A 20595-nucleotide genomic window follows, 5' to 3' on the forward strand; every position below is an offset into this window, starting at 1 on the left:
AGACTTATGGAAAGCGAGAAAAATGTGGTTCTTTGTTGGGAAGATGAAGGGACTATTGACCTCTGGGAAGTACGATCCAATCAGCTCAGCTTTGTGACCACCTCAATAAAATCTCCGCTCCTCCTCCCTTCTAACCTAATCATCATGGCTATTTAAAACCGTGTGACTCAAATAACTGCAAACATTTTCTTTTGGGCTAGGCTACAGAAAAGACGCCCCTCTAAAAAGACTTCGGTTGCACCAAAAATGTATTTTAGAGAGAGGCCTTGTTTACACGTTAATTGAAGGGCCGAGGAAGGTATTGGTTTTAAGCTGAAAGACGGGCTACGGTAACTCCTCCAAGTGCCACCAGACGCTGTTGCAGGACACTTCTTAGAAGGTCGAGTTTCACCGCAGGGCCCGGGTAAGGTGAGAATCTGGCCCGGCGGCTTCGGCTCCGCGCCTCCAGTTCCCTTCCTTCGTTAAAGCGGGTCGGGCTTCGGCCGCCACCAGGCGCCCGACGGCTCTCGGTCCGGAAGTTCAGCCGCACGGAGGATCGAGGAACAGGTTCTGGAAGAATCGCCTCGGGCCTGGTAACGAGGAAGCTGTCTCCGGAGACCATTGCCAACGCTAAGGCCGACGAGCTGAGGTCACCGTGGGAAGAGCTAAGGTAAGCCACCCGACTCCTTCGATCGCCGGCGGACAGGGACACAGAGTTCTGCGCCATCTTCAAATACTGCCCGTAGTATCTGATCTTACGACTCTCGGTCAAGGTAGGCCCTTCGCGACTCCGCAGATCAGTTCAGCGGATCCCGACAGCGGAGACCAACTTCGTTGGAAGCCATCACTACAGCAGCGGCGACCAGGAGTCTTCTCCGAGCCCTCTCCTCGGAGCATGCGCAGTCCGTCAGCGCACGTCAACGCCGCGGAGAGCAGGCGTGATTGACGTTTACGTCGGTGACGCCTCGGTGCGCGAGGACGTGGGGTTTCTGAGAGTGCGCAGTGCGTGCGTCGGCGGCGACCCTTCGGCCTTTTTCGGGAGGGGGCGACGCTGAGATGGGGGCGGCGGCAGCCGAAGCGGATCGCACTCTCTTTGTGGGCAACCTTGAAACGAAAGTAACAGAGGAACTCCTCTTCGAGCTTTTCCACCAGGTAAGAGGCTGGGATAAGCCTCTTCCTTTCATTTGCCGGCCCGCCTAGGGTCCGGCCCAACGGCGATCCGCGCTTCCTTGGCGGAAGCGGGACGGTGCGTCCCGGCACCCTGACAGGTGGGCGGGCTGGAGGCGGGGGTCACGCTTAGAAAGGGAGGCGCTCGCTGCGTGTGGCTTTCTGAGAAAAACCCTAATTCAGGCCAAAGTGAAGACTAAAGGTGCTGGTGGGTTCTCAATCGGGCATTCCTGTGGTAAAGATTCAGGCTCTTTAAGGGGCCCCAAACGTGTGGGTCCTTCGTTAAGCTGTACTTTTCCTCCTTTTCTCATCTTCTGCTTGTAAATTTTATTTCAATTTATTTGTCAGTATCCATTTTACACTTAAGTTTCTTACGAAGTTGCAGCAAAGACAGACTCATAAGAAAAGACTCCGTAGAAAAAGCTGAGACTCCGTAGGAAAGCGGCATTTAGTGTCTCTGTATTAAGATCTGTATTAAAACGTGTTAAACTTGTTCCCTCCAGTACCCTCCAACAGCTGGTAATGGTTTGGTTGATCAATGCAAAAGTGAACTTTTAGTCCAAGAAAACTTGCTCTTGATAAACGTTAATTTCCACAAAGTGGAAAACGATGGGTGTTGGCCGAGACGTTAAAGTCATAAAGGGCAGTGAAGCGTAAATTCAGTGATTGGGTTTCCAGTTCCTTATGGGCTCCCTCCCCCGAAGTAAGTTAACCTAATTTTCAGTCATATCTATAGGCTCTTTAACCGTGAGGGAAATCCGTGTGTATCCTTTTTTTAAGAGTCCATGGTTACATTATAAACTTTGTGACATTTGAGTATTTCCTGACACTGCCTTACTGAAATTCTGAACACTTTTTTGTGTCTGTAGGCTGGTCCAGTAATTAAAGTGAAAATTCCAAAAGACAAGGATGGTAAACCGAAGCAGTTTGCGTTTGTGAATTTCAAACATGAAGTATCTGTTCCTTATGCCATGAATCTGCTTAACGGAATCAAACTTTTCGGAAGGCCTATCAAGATTCAGTTTAGAGCAGGTAACTGTTTACTGATGATTTGGGGAGAGAGATTGTTCACTGCTTTGTTTTTTGTTTTTAATTTTGTTATTCAGTTCTAGAGAACCTCTTTTTTTTTTGAGAACCTCTTTTTGGGTGAAAATGCTTTAAGCTTTATAAATAGTAAACTATATATTGCTAAAAATGGGTAACATTGACAGTATGGGTTTTGAAAGTGGTAATTTTCAAGAGAGTTAAAATTTCAATTTGAGGGGGGTGAAGAGAACATAAACCTTCATTGTTAGAATGACTGATTTTGGTTTCATGCTCTAAAAGCACCAAGATTATTTCCTGGAAGTCTTCCTGACTGCTTTGTAATTTACTTTTACTAATTTTGATGCGTGATCATGTGAGGATGAAACTTTCCTTGTATTCAGTTTTACAATTTAGTGTGGGGATCAGAGTACTATGGCCAAATTGGGTATTTATACATTGTCTGTTGTACATTGGGTAGTACCTTATTTGTAACCCTTTGTTTTAAATATATCTGGTATTAAACACTTAGTTTTCACTCTGATGAACTATAAAGCGATTCACTGAAATTTGAGGTTTTCACCTTAAGTTATGTCTACCTATTTTGGAATGATTGGGCTGAGGAATACAAAATTTCAAATTAAACTTTCTAACAATAAGAATTTCTCAAATTGTTTCATTTAGGAAGTAGCCATGCCTCACAGGAGGTCAGTTTGTCATATTCCCAGCATCATGTTGGAAATGCAAGCCCTACTTCCACATCTCCTAGCAGGTAATATTTTGCACCTATTTTAAAAATCATCTATCAGGAATTTTTTTTAGGTTGTGATCTCAAAAAACACATGAGTGATTGGCTTCCTTCATTATGCTCCTGCCTCTTTTTTCTGCTGCTGTATTTGCTATTTTGGATTATAGTTACACGTAGTATCTATTCTAAGGGGGCTGTTGGCCCATTGTATATAGTTCCCTTAAAATAAATACATGTGTAACTATGTTCATTGTAAAGACATATACCCAAACCCACATACATGTATATACTGACACAGAATTTCTCAAAACATTACTTAACCCTTGCTATTTGTACTACCCTCTGTTTTCTGTTTTATTTTTTTTAATTCACCTTAGTTCTATGACCACTAATTGGTTGTTACTTGCAGATTAAAAATACCTATTAGTAAACAGACTAGGAGTTCATAAAGGTGGATTCTAAATATGTCTCTTAATAATTGTGTAATCTTGAGCTAGTCTGTGGCCCTATCTTTCCATTTGTAAGGAAAAAGAGTTGATTTGGATGATCTCTAAAATCCCTTTTAGTTACTAAGGATTAGAAAAGGTACCGTATTTGTATCTACTTAAATAGTTTTCTTTGGGGAGGCTAATTTTTTACTAGGGATGGTTTTTTCCTGGTATGTCCTTAGAGCAATTTATCAATCGTAATGTGCTTCATTCAAGAAAGAGTTAAAAAATCCTGTCACCTGTCAGATTTGTCACCAAGTCCTTTGTATTTATAATCTCACTTATCCCTCACAGCAGTCTTATGAGGTAAGAATTATCTCTACCTTATGTATGAAGAAAATGAGGGTTGGAGGTTAACTTACTCAAATGTGAACTGCTCATAAGCATTGAGGTTGTTTTCAAACCCAGGCAGTGTGATTGAGCACACCCACCATGATGTGAGTAGAAAGAGTTTAGAAAATTTTAATAAGGAGAGATAAGTGAATGAGGATCTGAGAGAGGACAGTGTACCTAGATCATAATGAATGAAAAATGGAGAGTAGTAGGCGATCTTGTCAGAGTAAACAGAGGCCAGATGGCATAGGGTCTTTCTTTTATGTCATAATTAGGATTTTGGAATTTCACCTTAAGAACAGTAGGAAGACATTGAAACATTTTTGGTAGGATAGTAAAAGGAGAAGGTTTGTATTTTAGTGAGTTACTTGGGTTCACTGGGAGAGAATGGATTGAAGGAGACAAGGGTGAAAACAGACCAATTAGGAATCCGTTGGTAGCAAAGTATTGGTATTAGAAGCAAGGAAGCTGTTGCGGTTGAGTTGATAGTTTGGATTAAGGTGGTGCCAGGAGCTGAAGAGAAGTGGGTGAATGAATATGAAGAGTCTGGAAGGTGAAATTCTAAGAAAGCAGTAATCTGGAAGGGTATGCTTTTCTTGCCAGCTGAAATTGTGTTGAAATGCTTTTCAGTACAGTTGGAATTTGAAGCATCTCTAACCACTATGATAGAAACTTGTAAGTTATCTTAGGTGGAGGGAGGAAAAAGTTTTTAACCCATCTTAGAAATTCTTGGGGGGAAAAATACACAAGTAAATAGTTATAATCAAGTCTTAGTGTATACCTGATTTTTATACTCTCTACAAGTAAAATTATACTTTTTAGCCCCTTGGCATGCAGACACATAATATGATTTAAGAAAACAAAAGATGAGACTTCCCTGGTGGTCCAGTGGTTAAGACTTTGCCCTTACACTGCAGCGGGCATGGGTTTGATTCCTGATCAAGGACCTGAGATCCCATGTGCTCAGTGGAATGAATGAATGAACGAATGTGTAAATAGCTTTCTTTGTAGAGTATAAGTAAAATCAGTTCTGCTTTAGAAAAGTAAGAAAAAAGAACCCTAAATAAAAAGATCTAAACTATAAGATAAATCAATTGGTGGTTTGATTCCAATGGTGTATTTTAAAATAAAATTAAAATCTTTTCTGAGCTTTTCTGTAGAGCAAGTTACCTCTTTAGGAAGTGAGGAATAAGGGTTAAATCCTTTAGATTAATATTCTCTTTATGTTATAGAATTCCTTATTCCCCAAAGCCTATTACTCTTTCTTGTCTCAGTAATTTTTTTCTTTGAAAGTCACTCAGTCATGTCTGACTCTTTGTAACCCAATGGACTATAGCCTACCAGGCTTCTCTGTCCATGAAATTCTCCAGGCAAGAATACTGGAGTGAGTGGTGGTCCCTTCTCCAGGGGATCTTCCCAACCCAGGGATCGAACCCAGGCCCTCGGCAGTGAGAGTGTGGAGTTCTAACCAGTGGACCACCATAGCCCTAGATTTTATCCTTTATTTCTTCTGATTCCCTCACCTATTATCTAATTGATCAAATCCTTTTCATTTTAGTGCTCAGTCTAGGCTTTTGCACTAGGGGCCCAGGGATTGACAAATTTTTTTTCCCCTGTAAATTGACTGTTGGGTTTTTTTTTTCCTATAAAGAACTAGTTTCTTCTGCCATTGTAGCACTACGCAAAAACAAAAGAGGTTGGCTGTGTTCCAGTCAAGCTTTGCACAAACTGGGTTTGGCCCACAGACTATAGTTTGCTCTCCACTGCTAGTCCTTCCCTCAGCTGGAATGTGTTGTCTTCAGGTAATCTTGTTTAGCTCTCACTTCAGATACTGCCTTTTTAGAAGGGCCATTCCTGACCAGTCAGGCTAAAATAGAATCCCTTCTCTGTCACCTCAGCTTATATAGTTGTATATTATATGTCTTTATAACCATGTGAGATTCTCTTATTGTCTGAATCCTTACCCCTGGCTCCTTGAGAGCAGATACCTTGTTGGGCTTATTGATTCCCATCTTTGAAGATTGGGTCTTACTCATGATTGTCATGTTTATTTGTTGAATGAATGATTATATGAATGATTATATAATATGTTATATAATATTATAAGTATTGTATGTTTTCTTATTTTTTACTTTTCATGAAAGGACGGTGGATAACATGACTCCATCAGCACAGACAATTCAAAGATCTTTCTCGTCTTCAGAAAATTTTCAGAGACAAGCAGTGGTAAGCTGATTATTCAACTTGAGTTGCTAAAAAGAAAAATTATACTTAGTTAAAATTCTTTTTTAACTTCTTAAATTTTAGTTAGACTAGCATGGTCTTTGTAGATTTCAGTTTCCACTGGGCTGAAATATATATTTATAAGATCAAAGCTGAATAGAAGAGTGCTGCTCACATTTGTATTTTTCTTTAACCATTGTTAGTGTGTGTGTTGCAAGTATTGGAAACTCATTCTCTGATGTTCTTGTAACCTATGCTGAGTAATTTCTATCATATACTGTCTTTAATACTTAATCCCTTAATATACTGGCATCTTCTAGATCCCCTTCCTTGTGAACTTTCCATTTTTTTCTGTAATAATATCACCAGTAATAAAATCTTAGATATCTTTGCTGTTTTCTTTTTGTCTTTGATCGGTCTCCAAATCTTTCATTTTTTTCTTTTTCTCACATTTCTTTCTTTTTAGTTTCTTTGCCCAGATCACAATCTTGGCTCATGGTACCTAGACTTGTGTATTTCACAGTCTGCAGAATAAAATACAAGAGTGAAATAAAATTGAGAAATTAGTATAAAGGGATATGAGCTTTTATAAACATATTTTTTTCATTTTGCCATAAACCATTAAAAAAAAAATCATCATTGCCTAATATCTTCCCATAGGCAGAATTTGAGAACCAGTGATCTAGTCATTTAGTAGTTCTCTCTCTTTTTCTCCTTACTAGTCCATTTCACTCACCATTTCTACTACTTTTAGTTGTGTTTAACTTAAAATTCAGATAGGCAAGAATGATTTTGCTTTTCCATTATTGTGTTTAACCATGGGCTATATATTTGTTGCCTTTGATACCTAGAAATATTTGTGCTTAACATTTTCTTCTTTTTCTCTTTGCTCAGATGAACAGTGTTTTGAGACAGATGTCATATGGAGGGAAATTTGGTTCTCCACATCTGGATCAGTCAGGATTTTCCCCATCAGTTCAGTCACATAATCATACTTTTAACCAGTCTTCAAGCTCCCAGTGGCGCCAAGATACACCATCATCACAGAGAAAAGTCAGACTGAATTCTCATCCCTACGTGATGGATAGACATTACAGCCGTGAACAGCGTTACAGTGATGTGTCTGACCATCATTACAGAGGAAACAGGGATGATTTTTTCTATGAAGACAGGAATCACGATGGCTGGAGCCATGACTATGATAACAGAAGAGACAGTGGTAGAAATGGGAAATGGCGCTCATCTCGACACTAACAAGTGTTATAAGGATTTCTCATAGGGTCATTTTAGGTCCCTTTTTGTTAAGTTGTTTCTGAGAATGTTTTCTTAAACTATAGAGCAGCTTTACAAGTTGCCACATTTCTTTGTAAAAATTTTAAAACCCAATAGCAATTCAATACAGACATGAGAAGAATTGTGGTTCTAGTTTTATTATATTCATAGCCTTTCACCTCAGGGTTTTAAAAAGAGGAAAGGGTTTTATGCAGAAGAAAGTGCCGGCAGTTCCTAATCATTTTAGACAATTGAGTAAAGGATGTATTATATGGATTAGTTGTATTATGAAGAAAATATTTTAATTATTGTTTTGTATTGCAAGAAGCTTCTTGTTGGTGAATCAGATTTTTCGTGTATATAATGAAAAATATTCAAGTTGATAGAATTGACTCAGTATTTTGTTAATAAGAAAATGTTTAACTTCAGTGATTCATTTTACTAACATATGAGAAAGCTTTTTGATAAAAGTTTGGGGATAAACCATATTTAACTTCTCAGAGAACTTAAGTGTAAGTTCTGGACATGATCTTGACATCTACACATGCTATTTCGTTGTAAAATTTTAGAATTTGCTCATAAAATCGATGTATGACTGAAGCCACTCAGGAAGTTAAATATCACTAAATGTAGTTTTTTACAGTAAAAATACAGTGTTAATATAAATCCCCTATTTCTGGAAGAACAAAAACATAAATGCATAGTTGGATAAATAGTAAAATGTTTAACTGAAAATGTACTTTTTAAAGTACTGCCTCTATGACTCAAACTTCGAAAATTTTAACATTGTATCCAGGACAAGTGTATAGGGGCACATTTTATTATGGAGATTGTACAGGTTGCTTTTTCTTTTGTTTGAATTTGAAAGAATTTAGTCTGAAACATTTTCTGATTTAAAAATTTTTAAATCTTGTTTAACAACACTTTTATGTATCAAGATGCTGTTTCCCTTTCATTGTAGAACTTGTTTATAAAAAATTAATTCCTTGTAAAATTTGAGTCCTTTTTAATATTAACTACAGCATTTGTACTATGTTGCTTTTTAATATATTGAAAACAAAATGAAAGAATATGTCTTTTTTTTTTTAACATCACTAACTTTAGGGACACTGCACACAAAAAACTAGCAACATGCTTTTATTCAGTGACTGCCTGGTGTTAAAAGTGTCAGTTTTTAGAGTATCCTGAAATATACCTTTGAACATACCAAACTTAATATTTTAGAATCAGATTTTCAATAACACATGGTTTATGTTTCTGAGCACTGTAAACTAATTTGGTTACTCTTCGTGGTGTCTAGGAATTTGTACATTTGATTTTCTCTGTTTTTAAATATGCACAGCTTTTCTGTGCCTATGTATGTGAAGCCATCCAGTTACTAGCACAGAGAACATTAAGATCAGAAATTTCTGTCCTTCTAAGCAGTTCTTGAGAAGAAAAGGCAACCCACTCCAGTATTCTTGCCTGGGAAATCCCATGGACAGGGGAGTCGGGCAGGCTGCGGTCCATGGGGTAGCAGAGGAGTCAGACAACTTAGCAACTGAACAACAACAAAGCAGTTACGGTAAAGTGTCTGCCTACAATGCGGGAGACGCAGGTTTGATCCCTGGGTGAGGAAGATCCTCTGGAGAAGGAAATGGCACCCCGCTCTAGTACTCTTGCTTGGAAAATCCCATGGATGGAGGAACTTGATGGGGTCGCAAAGAGTTGGACATGACTGAGCGACTTCGCTTCATGGCTGATTCATATTGAGGTTTTACAGAAAACAGCAAAATTCTGTAAAGCAATTTTCCTTCAATTAAAAAATAAATTTAAAATAGAAGTCTTTAATGAAAGTGAAAGTTGCTCAGTCGTGTCTGACTGTGACCCCCCATGGACTGTACAGTCCATTGAATTCTCCAGGTCACTATCTCTAATGAGCCTGTTATTTTCCGTTGTCTTACCTATATGGAAATTTATTTATTAGCATTTGTAGATAGTAACAGATTAATACTATATTGTGACTTACCTGTGGGTCAGATCCCTTCATATTGATTTACCAGTCACTGGTTCAGAATAAAATTTTTCTTTTTAATATTTTTGGGACACCCCTTATGAAAGGAAAGGGAAGGGAAAGTTGCTCAGTTGTGTCCGACTCTTTGAGACCCCATTGACTGTAGCTTACCAGGCTTCTCAGTCCATGGGATTTTCCAGGTAAGAGTACTTGAGTGGGTTACCATTTCCTTCTCCAGGGGATCTTCCCGACCCAGGGATCGAACCCAGGTCTCCCGCATTGTAGGCAGACGCTTAACCCACTGAGCCACCGGGGAAGCCCCCTTATGAGGTCCCAGGGCATCTTTTTTCTCTTCAGCTTCACCCAGTTGAAAGTAACCTAACTAAATACATGTGCTGTGTACGACAGTGGTTCCTAACCTTTTTGACCCCAGGGACTGGTATCATGAAATACAGTTTCTCCATAGACTGGAGAGGGTAGGGGGGATGGTTTTAGGATGATTCAAGTCCATCACATTTACTGTGTACATTATTAATACATCAGCTCCACCTCAGACGATCAGGCATTATATCCAGGAGGTTGGGAACCCTGGTGTAAAGGGATAGAAGTCAGCCATAAAGAATTGAATATAGTTGGTGAGACTGTGCACTGAGGTGTTGAGAGTTGCTGAAGCAGAAAGGAAGAAATCGTTTTTATGGAGAGCAATTTCTCCCAGTGTGCATTCCACGAAACTCCTCTCATACGTTGTTCTGCAAAACAACAGGGTTCTGTAGTCCAGTGTTTCATAAACATCATACACTAACACTGACTTTTTCATAGTGACAGAACAGTGCCATAAAACGTGCTGCAGTAATGTTTATACCTAACAGTATTTTTCAAACTTGGCCTTTATTTTACCCTTTTATGCATAACATGTATAAATTAATACATTAATCTGAACACCTTAAGATTCCCCCCAAAGAATCTTTTGACTCCACCCTCCTCCATCCAATCAGCCGTCAGAAGATTTTATACCACTCTGTGTTGTGTAGGGCCTTCGTCTCTGTATCCACTGCCACCATCCTAGAATAGACAGTTAACAGGGATGTTCTAACAGCACCCTAAAGTTTACATACCAACTTATGTGTTCCCATAGTACCCTGCATTTCTTTTATAATAGACTTTACATTGTATTAAAATTTTCTTTTTATTTGTATCTCACTAGACATCTCCATGACGGAGAAGGCGATGGCACCCCACTCCAGTACTCTTGCCTGGAAACTCCCATGGACAGAGGAGCATGGTAGGCTGCAGTCCGCAGGATCACTTAGAGTCAGACATGACTGAGCGACTTCACTTTCACTTTTCCCTTTCATGCATTGGAGAAGGAAATGGCAACCCACTCCAGTGTTCTTGCCTGGGGAATCCTAGGGACAGGGAGCCTGGTGGGCTGACATCTACAGGGTCACACAGAGTCAGACATGACTGAATGGACTTAGCAGCAGCAGCAGACATCTCCATGAAGGCCAGGACCTCATATTTTCACCACTGAATGCCCAGTGTCCAGTGCCTGGCATATATACAATGCACGGTAAATTTTTGATGAATGAATAAAGAACATTGCTCAAATAATTGAAGAGCAGAGGGAGACTTCAACATCAAAAACTTCTCTGGTATAGATTTCCTAACCCTGAACCATCACTGTATCCTATTTTAAAAATTGTATCACAATATACTGTGCCTTTAATACACTAGAATGTTGTTTTTCAAAATTTTAAGTTATTGGATCTATAGTCATGAGATTTCTTAAAATAATTCTTTAGTTTGGTTTTAGAATTATGATCCTGCTGGTTTCGTAGAATGAATTAGTAAGCTTAGGAAAAAAATGGAATAATATGAGAATTGCCTGTTTCTTTAGAACTAGTTAAACCCCTATATTAAAATTATCTGAGTCTTGGAAGTAAACAGTTTACTTCTCATTGTCTTTTGTGGTTATTGATCTATTTAGATTTTCTACTTTCCCAAACGTTAGTTTGGATAATTTATATTTTCTTTAAAAATAACATTTTCTCTGTCTTTCCAAATTAATGGATATAGAGTAGTAGAATTTTTGTAAACTTTGTTCTCAACTTATAGTCCAGTTTTAGCTCCTATTATAGTAATATTTTACGTCCTTCCCACTCTCTGTTCAGGCTTGCTAGAGACTTTTGCTGCTATCCATTTCACATTTGTGCATGTGTATACACCTATGGGGCTTCCCTGATGGCTCAGTCGGTGAAGAATCTGCCTGCAATGTGGGAGATCTGGGTTTGATCCCTTGGTTAGGAAGATCTCTTAGAGAAGGAAATGGCAACCTATTCCAGTATTGTTGCCAGGAGAATTTCATGAACAGAGCAGCCTGGTGGCAGTTCATGGGGTTGCAAAGAGTTGAAGAGTTGAACATGACTGAGCAGCTAACACACACACATGTACACGCACACACACACACACACACACACACATATATATACCCTACACTGAATTGGTTTTATTTGTTGTTTTGGGTTCTTTGTTTCATTGCTGTCATTATTTTAAATAGATTTTCTTTTAAGAAGATGTAGTTCCAGAGAATAGCAAGGAGAGATAAGAAAGCCTTCCTCAGCAATCAATGCAAAGAAATAGAGGAAAACAACAGAATGGGAAAGACTAGAGATCTCTTCAAGAAAATCAGAGATACCAAGGGAACATTTCATGCAAAGATGGGCTCAATAAAGGTCAGAAATGGTCTGGACCTAACAGAAACAGAAGATATTAAGAAGAGGTGGCAAGAATACACAGAAGAACTATACAAAAGAGATCTTCACGACCCAGATAATCATGATGGTATGATCACTCACCTAGAGTCAGACATCCTAGAATGTGAAGTCAAGTGGGCCTTAGAAAGCATCACTACAAACAAAGCTAGTGGAGGTGATGGAATTCCAGTTGAGCTATTTCAAATCCTGAAAGATGATGCTGTGAAAGTGCTGCACTCAATATGCCAGCAAATTTGGAAAACTCAGCAGTGGCCACAGGACTGGAAAAGGTCAGTTTTCATTCCAATCCCAAAGAAAGGCAATGGCAAAGAATGCTCAAGCTACCACACAATTGCACTCATCTCACGCTATTAAAGTAATGCTCAAAATTCTCCAAGCCAGCCTTCAGCAATACGTGGACCATGAACTTCCAGATGTTCAAGCTGGATTCAGAAAAGGCAGAGGAACCAGAGATCAAATTGCCAACATCTACTGGATCATGGAAAAAGCAAGAGAGTTCCAAAAAAACATCTAGTTCTGCTTTATTGACAATGCAAAGCCTTAGACTGTGAGGTGAGGTGAAGTCACTCAGTCGTGTCAGGCTCTTTGCAACCCCGTGGACTGTAGCCTTCCATCCATGGGATTTTCCAAGGAAGAGTACTGGAGTAGGTTGCCATTTCCTTCTCCAGGGGATCTTTCTGACCCAGGGATGGAACCCAGGTCTCCTGCATTGTAGGCAGATGCTTTACTGGTGAGCCACCAGGGAAGCCACCTTTGTGTGGATCACAATAAACTGTGGAAAATTCTGAAAGAGATGGGAATACCAGACCACCTGACCCGCCTCTTGAGAAACCTATATGCAGGTCAGGAAGCAACAGTTAGAACTGGACATGGAACAACAGACTAGTTCCAAATAGGAAAAGGAGTACGTCAAGGCTGTATATTGTCACCCTGCTTATTTAACTTCTATGCACAGTACATCATGAGAAACGCTGGACTGGAAGAAACACAAGCTGGAATCAAGCTTGCCGGGAGAAATATCATAACCTCAGATATGCAGATGACACCACCCTTATGGCAGAAAGTGAAGAGGAACTAAAAAGCCTCTTGATGAAAGTGAAAGATGAGAGTGAAAAAGTTGGCTTAAAGCTCAACATTCAGAAACTGAAGATCATGGCATCTGGTCCCATCACTATATGGGAAATAGATGGGGAAACAGTGGAAACAGTGTCAGACTTTATTTTTTTGGGCTCCAAAATCACTGCAGATGGTGATTGCAACCATGAAATTAAAACATGCTTACTCCTTGGAAGAAAAGTTATAACCAACCTAGATAGTATATTCAAAAGCAGAGACGTTACTTTGTCAACAAATGTCCATCTTGTCAAGGCTATGGTTTTTCCAGTGGTCATGTATGGATGTGAGAGTTGGACTGTGAAGAAGGCTGAGCACCGAAGAATTGATGCTTTTGAACTGTGGTGTTGGAGAAGACTCTTGAGAGTCCCTTGGACTGCAAGGAGATCCAACAGTCCATTCTAAAGGGGATCAGTCCTGGATGTTCATTGGGAGGAATGATGCTGAAGCTGAAACTCCAATACTTTGGCCACCTCATGTGAAGAGTTGACTCATTGGAAAAGACCCTGATGATGGGAGGGATTAGGGGCAGGAGCAGAAGGGGACGACAGAGGATGAGATGGCTGGATGGCATCACCGACTCGATGGACATGTGTTTGGGTAAATCCCTGGAGTTGGTGATGGACAGGGAGGCCTGGCGTGCTGCGATTCATGGGGTTGCAAAAAGTCGGACATGACTGAGCAACTGAACTGAACTGAACAGTACAATCTTGCTGGTGATGAACTCTTTTAGCTTTTCTGTGACTGAAGAAGTCTCTTTCACCTTTGCTTTTGAAATATAATTTGGTTAGAATTCTAAGTTGACAGTTTTCTTTTCCCTTTAATGTAGGCATATCTTGGAGATACTGTGGGTTTGCTTCCAAATTACCACTAAAAGCTAAATATTATAGTAAGTGAGTCATAAATTTTTGGTTTCCCAGTACATGCAAAAGTTTTATTTATATTATACTGTATTGTATTAAGTGTTTAATAGCATTATGTCTAAAAAAAAAACCCCAATGTATACACCTTAATTAAAAAATCTTTTATTACTAAAAAATGCTAATCATCTGAGCCCTTATCAAGTTCTAATCTTTTTGCAGGTAGAGGGTCTTCTTTAGTGTTGATGACTGCTGACTGATCAAGGTGGTGGTTGCTACAAGTTGGAATGGTTGTGGCAATTTCCAAAAAGAAGCAACAACGAAGTTTGCTACAGTGATTGACTCTTCTTTTCATGAACAATTTCTCTCCAATGTGCAGTGCTGTTTGATAGCACTTTTACCCAGTGTAGAATTTTTTCCAAAATTGGAGCCAATCCTTTGAAACCCTGCTCCTGCTTTATCAAATAGGTTTACAGCATGTTTTACATCCTCTGTCTGTCATTTTAACAGTCTTCACCAGTAGTAGATTTCATCTCAAGAACCACTTTCTTTGCTTATCCATAAGAAGCATCTCCTCATCTGTGGAAGTTTTATTATGAGATCACACCAATTTAATCACATCTCCAGGTTCCACTTCTATTTCTAATTCTCTTGCTGTTTCTACCACAGCTGCAGATACTTCCTCCACTGAAGCTTTGAACCCCTTACTCATTCAAGTTGAAATCAACTTTTTCCAAACTCCTGTTAATGTTGATATTTTGACCTCTTCCCTGTATCATGAATGTTCTTAACGGCATCTAGAACAGTGAAGCTTTTCTAAGTGTTCAGTTTACTTTGCCCAGACCCATCAGAGGAATCATGGTATCTAGGATAGCTGAAACCTTATGAAATGTATTCTATTTATTTTTGTCTGTGCTGGGTCTTCACTGCCGCGTGGGCTTTTTCTCTAAGTTGAGAGAGGGCTGCTCTCTAGTTGCAGAGCACATGCTTCTCATAGTGGTGGCTTCTCCTGTTGCAGGGCACAGGCTTCAGGTGTGCAGGCATCAGCATTGGTGGCTCCTGGGCTCCAGAGCATGGGTTCATTAGTCGTGGCGCACAGGCCTAGTTGCTCTGTGCCATGTGGGATCTTCCCAGACCAGGGATCAAACCCGTGTGTCCTGCATTGGCAGGTGACTCTTTACTACTGAGTCACCAGGGAAGCCCCTGAAATGTATTTTTTAAATAATAAGACTTGAAAGTTGAAATTACTCCTTGATCCATGAGTTGCAGAATGGATGTGTTAGCAGGCATGAAAACAACATTAGTGTTGTCTCTCTATCAGAGCTCTTGGGTGACCAGTTGTATTGTCAACAAGCAGTAAACATTTTGAAAGAAATCTTTTTTACCTGAACAACAGGTCACAGTAGGCTTAAACTATTTAGTAAGCCATGTTATAAATAGGTGAGCCATTGTCTAGGCCTGGTTGTCCCATTTATAGAGCATAGACAGAGTAGATTTAGAATAATTAATTCTTAAGACTCTTAGGATTTCCACGATGGTAGATAAGCATTGGCTTCAATTTCAGGTCACCAACTGCATTATGCCCTAACAAGAGAGTCAGCCTGCGTTTTGAAGTTTCAAAGTCAGGCATTAACTTCTCTCTAGTTATGAGAGTCCTAAATGGCATCTTCTTCCAATATAAGGCCGTTTCATCTATGCTGAAAATCTGTTGTTTCACAAAGACACTTTCATTAATTAACCTAGCTAGATCCTCTGGATATCTTGCTGTAGCTTCCACATCAACACTGACTGCTTCACCTTGTAATTTTGTGGTATGGAGACAGCTTCTTTCTTTAAGCCTCAGAAAGCAACCTCTACTGACTTCATACTTTCCTCACTTCCCTCAATCTTCACAGATTTGAAGACAGTTAGGGCCTTGCTCTTTTGTCCCAAAGGAGTGTCGTGGTTGATTTGATCTATCCACACTTTCGTAAACTAATAAGTTTTATCCTAAAACTTTCTCCATATCAGCAATAAGGCTGTTTCACTTTCTTATCATTCATGTATTCACTGGAGGAGCACTTTTAATATCCTTCAAGAACTTTTCCTTTGTATTCACAGCTTGTTTAACTGTTTGGTGCAAGAGGCCTTGCTTTAAGCCTGTGTCAGCCCTACACACTCCTTCCTCACTACACTTAATCATTTCTAGCTTTTGATTTAAGATGAGAGATGTTTGGTTCTTCTTTCTCTTGTACACTTTGGGGTCATTGTAGAGTTATTAATTGGCCTGATTTAAGTATTATTATGTCTTGGAAATAAGGAGGACTGAGGAGGGAAGAGAGGGTCTGGGGAGTGGCAGGAAAGTGGAGCATTTGGAGCACACACATTTGTCAACTAAGTTTGCCATTTTATATGGGTACAATTTGTGGCACCCCAAACAATTGCAATACTAGCATTAAAGATCACTAATTAGAGATCACCACAACAAATATGATAACAACTTAAAAGTTTGAAATATTGTAAGAATTACCAAAATTTGACACAGAGACATGGAGTGAGCAATTGTTGGAAAAATGGTACCCATAGACTTGATTGACACAGAGTTGCCAAAAGCCTTCTGTTTGTAAAAAAAAACAAAATGCAGTGTCTGTGAAGGGCAATTAAGTGAAGTGCAGTAAAATGAAGCATTCTTGTATTTTTCAAACGTTCTCTTGCGTTTTTCCTATAAAAAATTTGCTGTCATATATGTATCATTTTTCTCTAGCTGATGTTGAGCCATTTGATTACAGCACATTTTAATGTTTTAGTTTCTTCATGTTTGTTTTCCTGGGGTTCATTGAGCTGCATGAATCTGTGGGTTTATAGTTTTCAGTAAATTTGGAAAAATTTTGACTATTATTAAAAAAAACAACCTTTTTATCGCTGTTATTTTGGAAGATGATTACATTTATATAAGGCTGCTTGATATAGTCCCTTAGCTCACTGATGTGCTGTTTATTTTTAAAATTATTTTTTTCTCTGTGTTTCATTTTGTATAGTTTCTATTGCTGTCTTCAAGTCCACTAATCTTTTTTTTTTTTCTGCAGTGTCTAACAATTCCAATATAATCTTCATCTTAGACACTGACGTTTTTCTTTTTAGAAATTGATTTGGATCTTTATTTTTCTCATTTTTATTTTTTCTTTTAGCTTTATTGAGGTACAAATGACAAAACTTTAAGATATTTAAGGTGTACAACTTGATGATTATATCATATATATATATAAAATATATATGATAGATATCCCATGCATATGATCACATGTTTTCATGTATAATGGCAATCCTCTCCAGTACTCTTGCCTGGAAAATCCCATGGACGGAGGAGCCTGGTAGACTACAATCCATGGGGTTGCAAAGAGTCGGACACAACTGAGTAACTTCACTTCATCTTATCATGTATACACACAAATTGTGAAAGGATTCCAACCCTCACCCCACAGCCCATGGAGTTAATTAACACATGATTTGGACCTTTTAAAAAATAGGTCTTTACTGTTTTTACTTAAAGTTTTCAGTATGTGGAATAAAGTTATAGAAATTTATAATGTCCTTGTCTGCTAATTCTGATTTCTTTTGATTCATGTTCTCTTTATTGGATGTATTTTCCTGCTTCTTTGCTTGCCTTGTAATTTTGATAGAATGCTAGGCATTGTGAAGTTTACCATGTTGCTTGCTTGATATTTCATATTTCTGTAAATATTCATGAGCTTTATTCTGCAACACAGTTGTTAACAATTATATCCCTCTAGGTCTTGCTTTTAAGATTTGTTAGGCAGGGTTTGAGAAATATTTAGTCTAGGGTTACTTCACCCCATTACGGTGGCAAGACACTTTTCCGTACTCTACTAGTTACTTCATAAATTATGAAGCTTTTCCATCTGGTCAGGGCTACCAGATACTGTTCTCAGTCCTATGTGAATGTTGGGTAGTATTATTTCTAATTCTTTGGGATAGTTTTTTCCCCAGCTTTGGGTACTTTTGTCAGTCCTGTATTGCTGATCAGTACTCTGAATACTGGAGGAAACTTTCTGCAGATCTCTAATGTTCCCTCAGTACAACTTAATTTTCTTCAGTACTGTCTAATGGGCATTCTAGTGGCCTTAGTTTCTCTGAACCCTCAGCTTTATCCACTCATCTCAGGAAACTGGCCCAACTCTGCCTGGCCCCCCACCCCCATTACCACACTGCAGCCTGAAAATCTTCTCAAGGCAGCAAGCTGCAGACATCATAGAGCTTACCCAACTTGTTTCCTGTTTATCAGGGATTTCTGTCTTTTGTCCCTGATATCCATCTTCTTGTTTTGTATTTCATTTGTGCACTGATTGTTCCAGGCAAAAAGGTAAATCTAATTCTTGTTGCTCCCTCTTGACTAGAAATGTAAGTTAATCCATAGGATTTGATATGTAGTGCACTGAACATTCTTCATCTTAAATGGTCTGCATTTTTTGGCTTGATTACCCTCCACCACCAACTTCAGTTGTTTAGATTCTATTTCAGCTCAGTTCAGGTGCTCAGTTGTGTCTGACTCTTTGGGACCTGATGGACTGCAGCATGCCAGGCTTACCTGTCTATCACCAACTCCCGGAGCTTGCTCAAGCTCATGTCCATCAAGTCGGTGATACCATCCAACCATCTCATCCTTTGTTGTCCTCTTCTCCTCCTGTCTTCTGTATTTCCCAACATCAGGGTCTTTTCCAACGAGTCAGTTCTTTGCTTCAGGTCGCCAAGGTATTGGAGCTTCAGCTTCATCCAGCCCAGCATTTCACATGATATACTCTGCATGTAAGTTAAATAAGCAGGGTGACAATATACAGCCTTGATGTACTCCTTTCCTGATTTGGAACTACTCTGTTGTTCCATGTCCATTTCTACCTGTTGCTTCTTGACTTGCATACAGATTTCTTAGGAAACAGGTAAGGTGGTCTGATATTCCCATCTCTTGAAGAATTTTCTACAGTTTGTTGTGATCCACACAGTCAAAGGCTTTAGTGTAGTCAATAAAGCAGAAGTAGATATTTTTCTGGAACTCTCTTGCTTTCTTGATGATCCAGCGGATGTTGGCAATTTGATCTCTGGTTCCTCTGGCTTTTCTAAATCCAGCTTGAACATCTGGAATTTCGTGGTTCATGTACTGTTGAAGCCTGGCTTGGAGAATTTTGAGCATTACTTTCGTAGCATATGAGATGAGTGCAGTTGTGGGATAATTTGAACATTTTTTGGCATTGCCTTTCTTTGGGATTGGAATGAAAACTGACCTTTTCCAGTCCACTGGCCACTGCTGATTTTTCCAAATTTGCTGGCGTATTGAGTACAGCACTTTGACAGCATCATCTTTTAGGATCTGAAATAGCTCAACTGGAATTCTATCACCTCCACTAGCTTTGTTCATAGTGTTGCTTCCTAAGGCCCACTTGACTTCACATTCCAGGATGTCTGGCTTTAGGTGGGTGATAACACCATCGTGGTTATCTGGGTCATGAAGATCTTTTCTGTATAGCTCTTCTGTGTATTCTTGCCTTCTCTTCTTAATATTTTCTGTTTCTGTTAGGTCCATGCCTTTTCTGTCCTTTATTGGGCCCATCTTTGCATGAAATGTTCCCTTGATATCTATAATTTTCTTGAAGAGATCTCTAGTTTTTCCCATTCTATTGCTTTCCTTGATTTCTTTGCATTGATCACTGAGGGAGGCTTTCTTATCTCTCCTTGCTATTCTTTGGAACTCTGCATTCAAATGGGTGTATCTTTCCTTTTATCCTTTGCCTTTCACTTCTCTTCTATTTTTAATTATTTGTAAAGCCTTGTTAGACAACCATTTTGCCTCTTTGTGTTTCTTTTTCTTGGGGATGGTCTTGATCACTGCCTCCTGTACAATTTCACAAACCTCTGTCCATAGTTCTTCAAGCACTCTGTCTGTCAGATCTAATCCCTTGAATCTATTGGTCAGTTCTACTGTATAGTTTTAAGGGATTTGATTTAGGTGATACCTGAATGATCCAGTGGTTTTCCCTACTTTCTTCAACTTAAGTCTGAATTTAGACTTAAAAACTACAGGATGTCAGAATAGGAGGACGTGCACTCATCTTCTTCTGTGAGAACTCCAAAATTACAACTCGTTGCTGACCAACCATTGACAGGAGAATATTGGATCCCACCAAAAAAGGACACCCCACGTCCAAGGGCAAAGGAGAAGCCCCAGCAAGATGGTCAGAGGGGCGAAATTGCATTTAGAATTAAACCCCATACCTGCCAGAGACACTTGGAGGACTCAAGCAAAACTTTGTGCTCACCAGGAAACCCCACAGAGACTGAGCCAGACCTGCTTTTGAGTATTTGAGTGTCTCCTGCAGAGGTATGGGTCAGTAGTGGCCTGCAGCAGACACAGGGACTCTGGGTGTGGCATAAGCCCTCTTGGAGGATGTCATCATTAACCCCATCACAGACCTGCCAGAGCTCACACAGGACTGGAGAAACAGACTCTCGGAGGGCACAAAAACACCCTGTGCACCAGGATGCAGGAGAAAGGAGCAGGGACCCCACAAGAGACTGACCCAGACTTGCCTGTGAGCGTCCAGGAGTCTCTGGTGAAGGCATGGGTCAGCAG

At 39.5% G+C, this 20595-nt stretch overlaps 2 protein-coding genes across 5 annotated transcripts; one reads left to right on the forward strand and one right to left on the reverse strand.

Annotated features, from left to right (window-relative positions):
* Window positions 1–256: 256 nt before the first annotated feature.
* C16H11orf71 (chromosome 16 C11orf71 homolog) lies at window positions 257–880 on the reverse strand. Its single transcript, XM_068989244.1, has one exon. It carries the CDS (start codon window positions 704–706, stop codon window positions 308–310), a length of 399 nt encoding a protein of 132 aa, XP_068845345.1. The 5' UTR covers window positions 707–880; the 3' UTR covers window positions 257–307.
* A 137-nt stretch (window positions 881–1017) lies between these two features.
* Window positions 1018–8216, forward strand: RBM7 (RNA binding motif protein 7). Of its 4 annotated transcripts, none has more exons than XM_068988884.1 (5): window positions 1018–1131; window positions 2016–2178; window positions 2854–2943; window positions 5876–5964; window positions 6856–8216. In XM_068988884.1, exons 1-5 carry the CDS (start codon window positions 1036–1038, stop codon window positions 7213–7215), a joined length of 798 nt encoding a protein of 265 aa, XP_068844985.1. In that variant the 5' UTR covers window positions 1018–1035; the 3' UTR covers window positions 7216–8216. The 4 variants fall into 4 exon arrangements, with proteins under 4 accessions (XP_068844985.1, XP_068844984.1, XP_068844983.1 ...); XM_068988883.1 differs by having other exon boundaries at window positions 2854–2941; window positions 5871–5964; XM_068988882.1 differs by having other exon boundaries at window positions 2854–2941; window positions 5883–5964.
* The last annotated feature ends 12379 nt before the right edge of the window (window positions 8217–20595 follow it).

Source organism: Capricornis sumatraensis, chromosome 16, assembly GCF_032405125.1.
Source record: "Capricornis sumatraensis isolate serow.1 chromosome 16, serow.2, whole genome shotgun sequence".
In the NCBI taxonomy this organism is placed as follows: domain Eukaryota; kingdom Metazoa; phylum Chordata; class Mammalia; order Artiodactyla; family Bovidae; genus Capricornis; species Capricornis sumatraensis.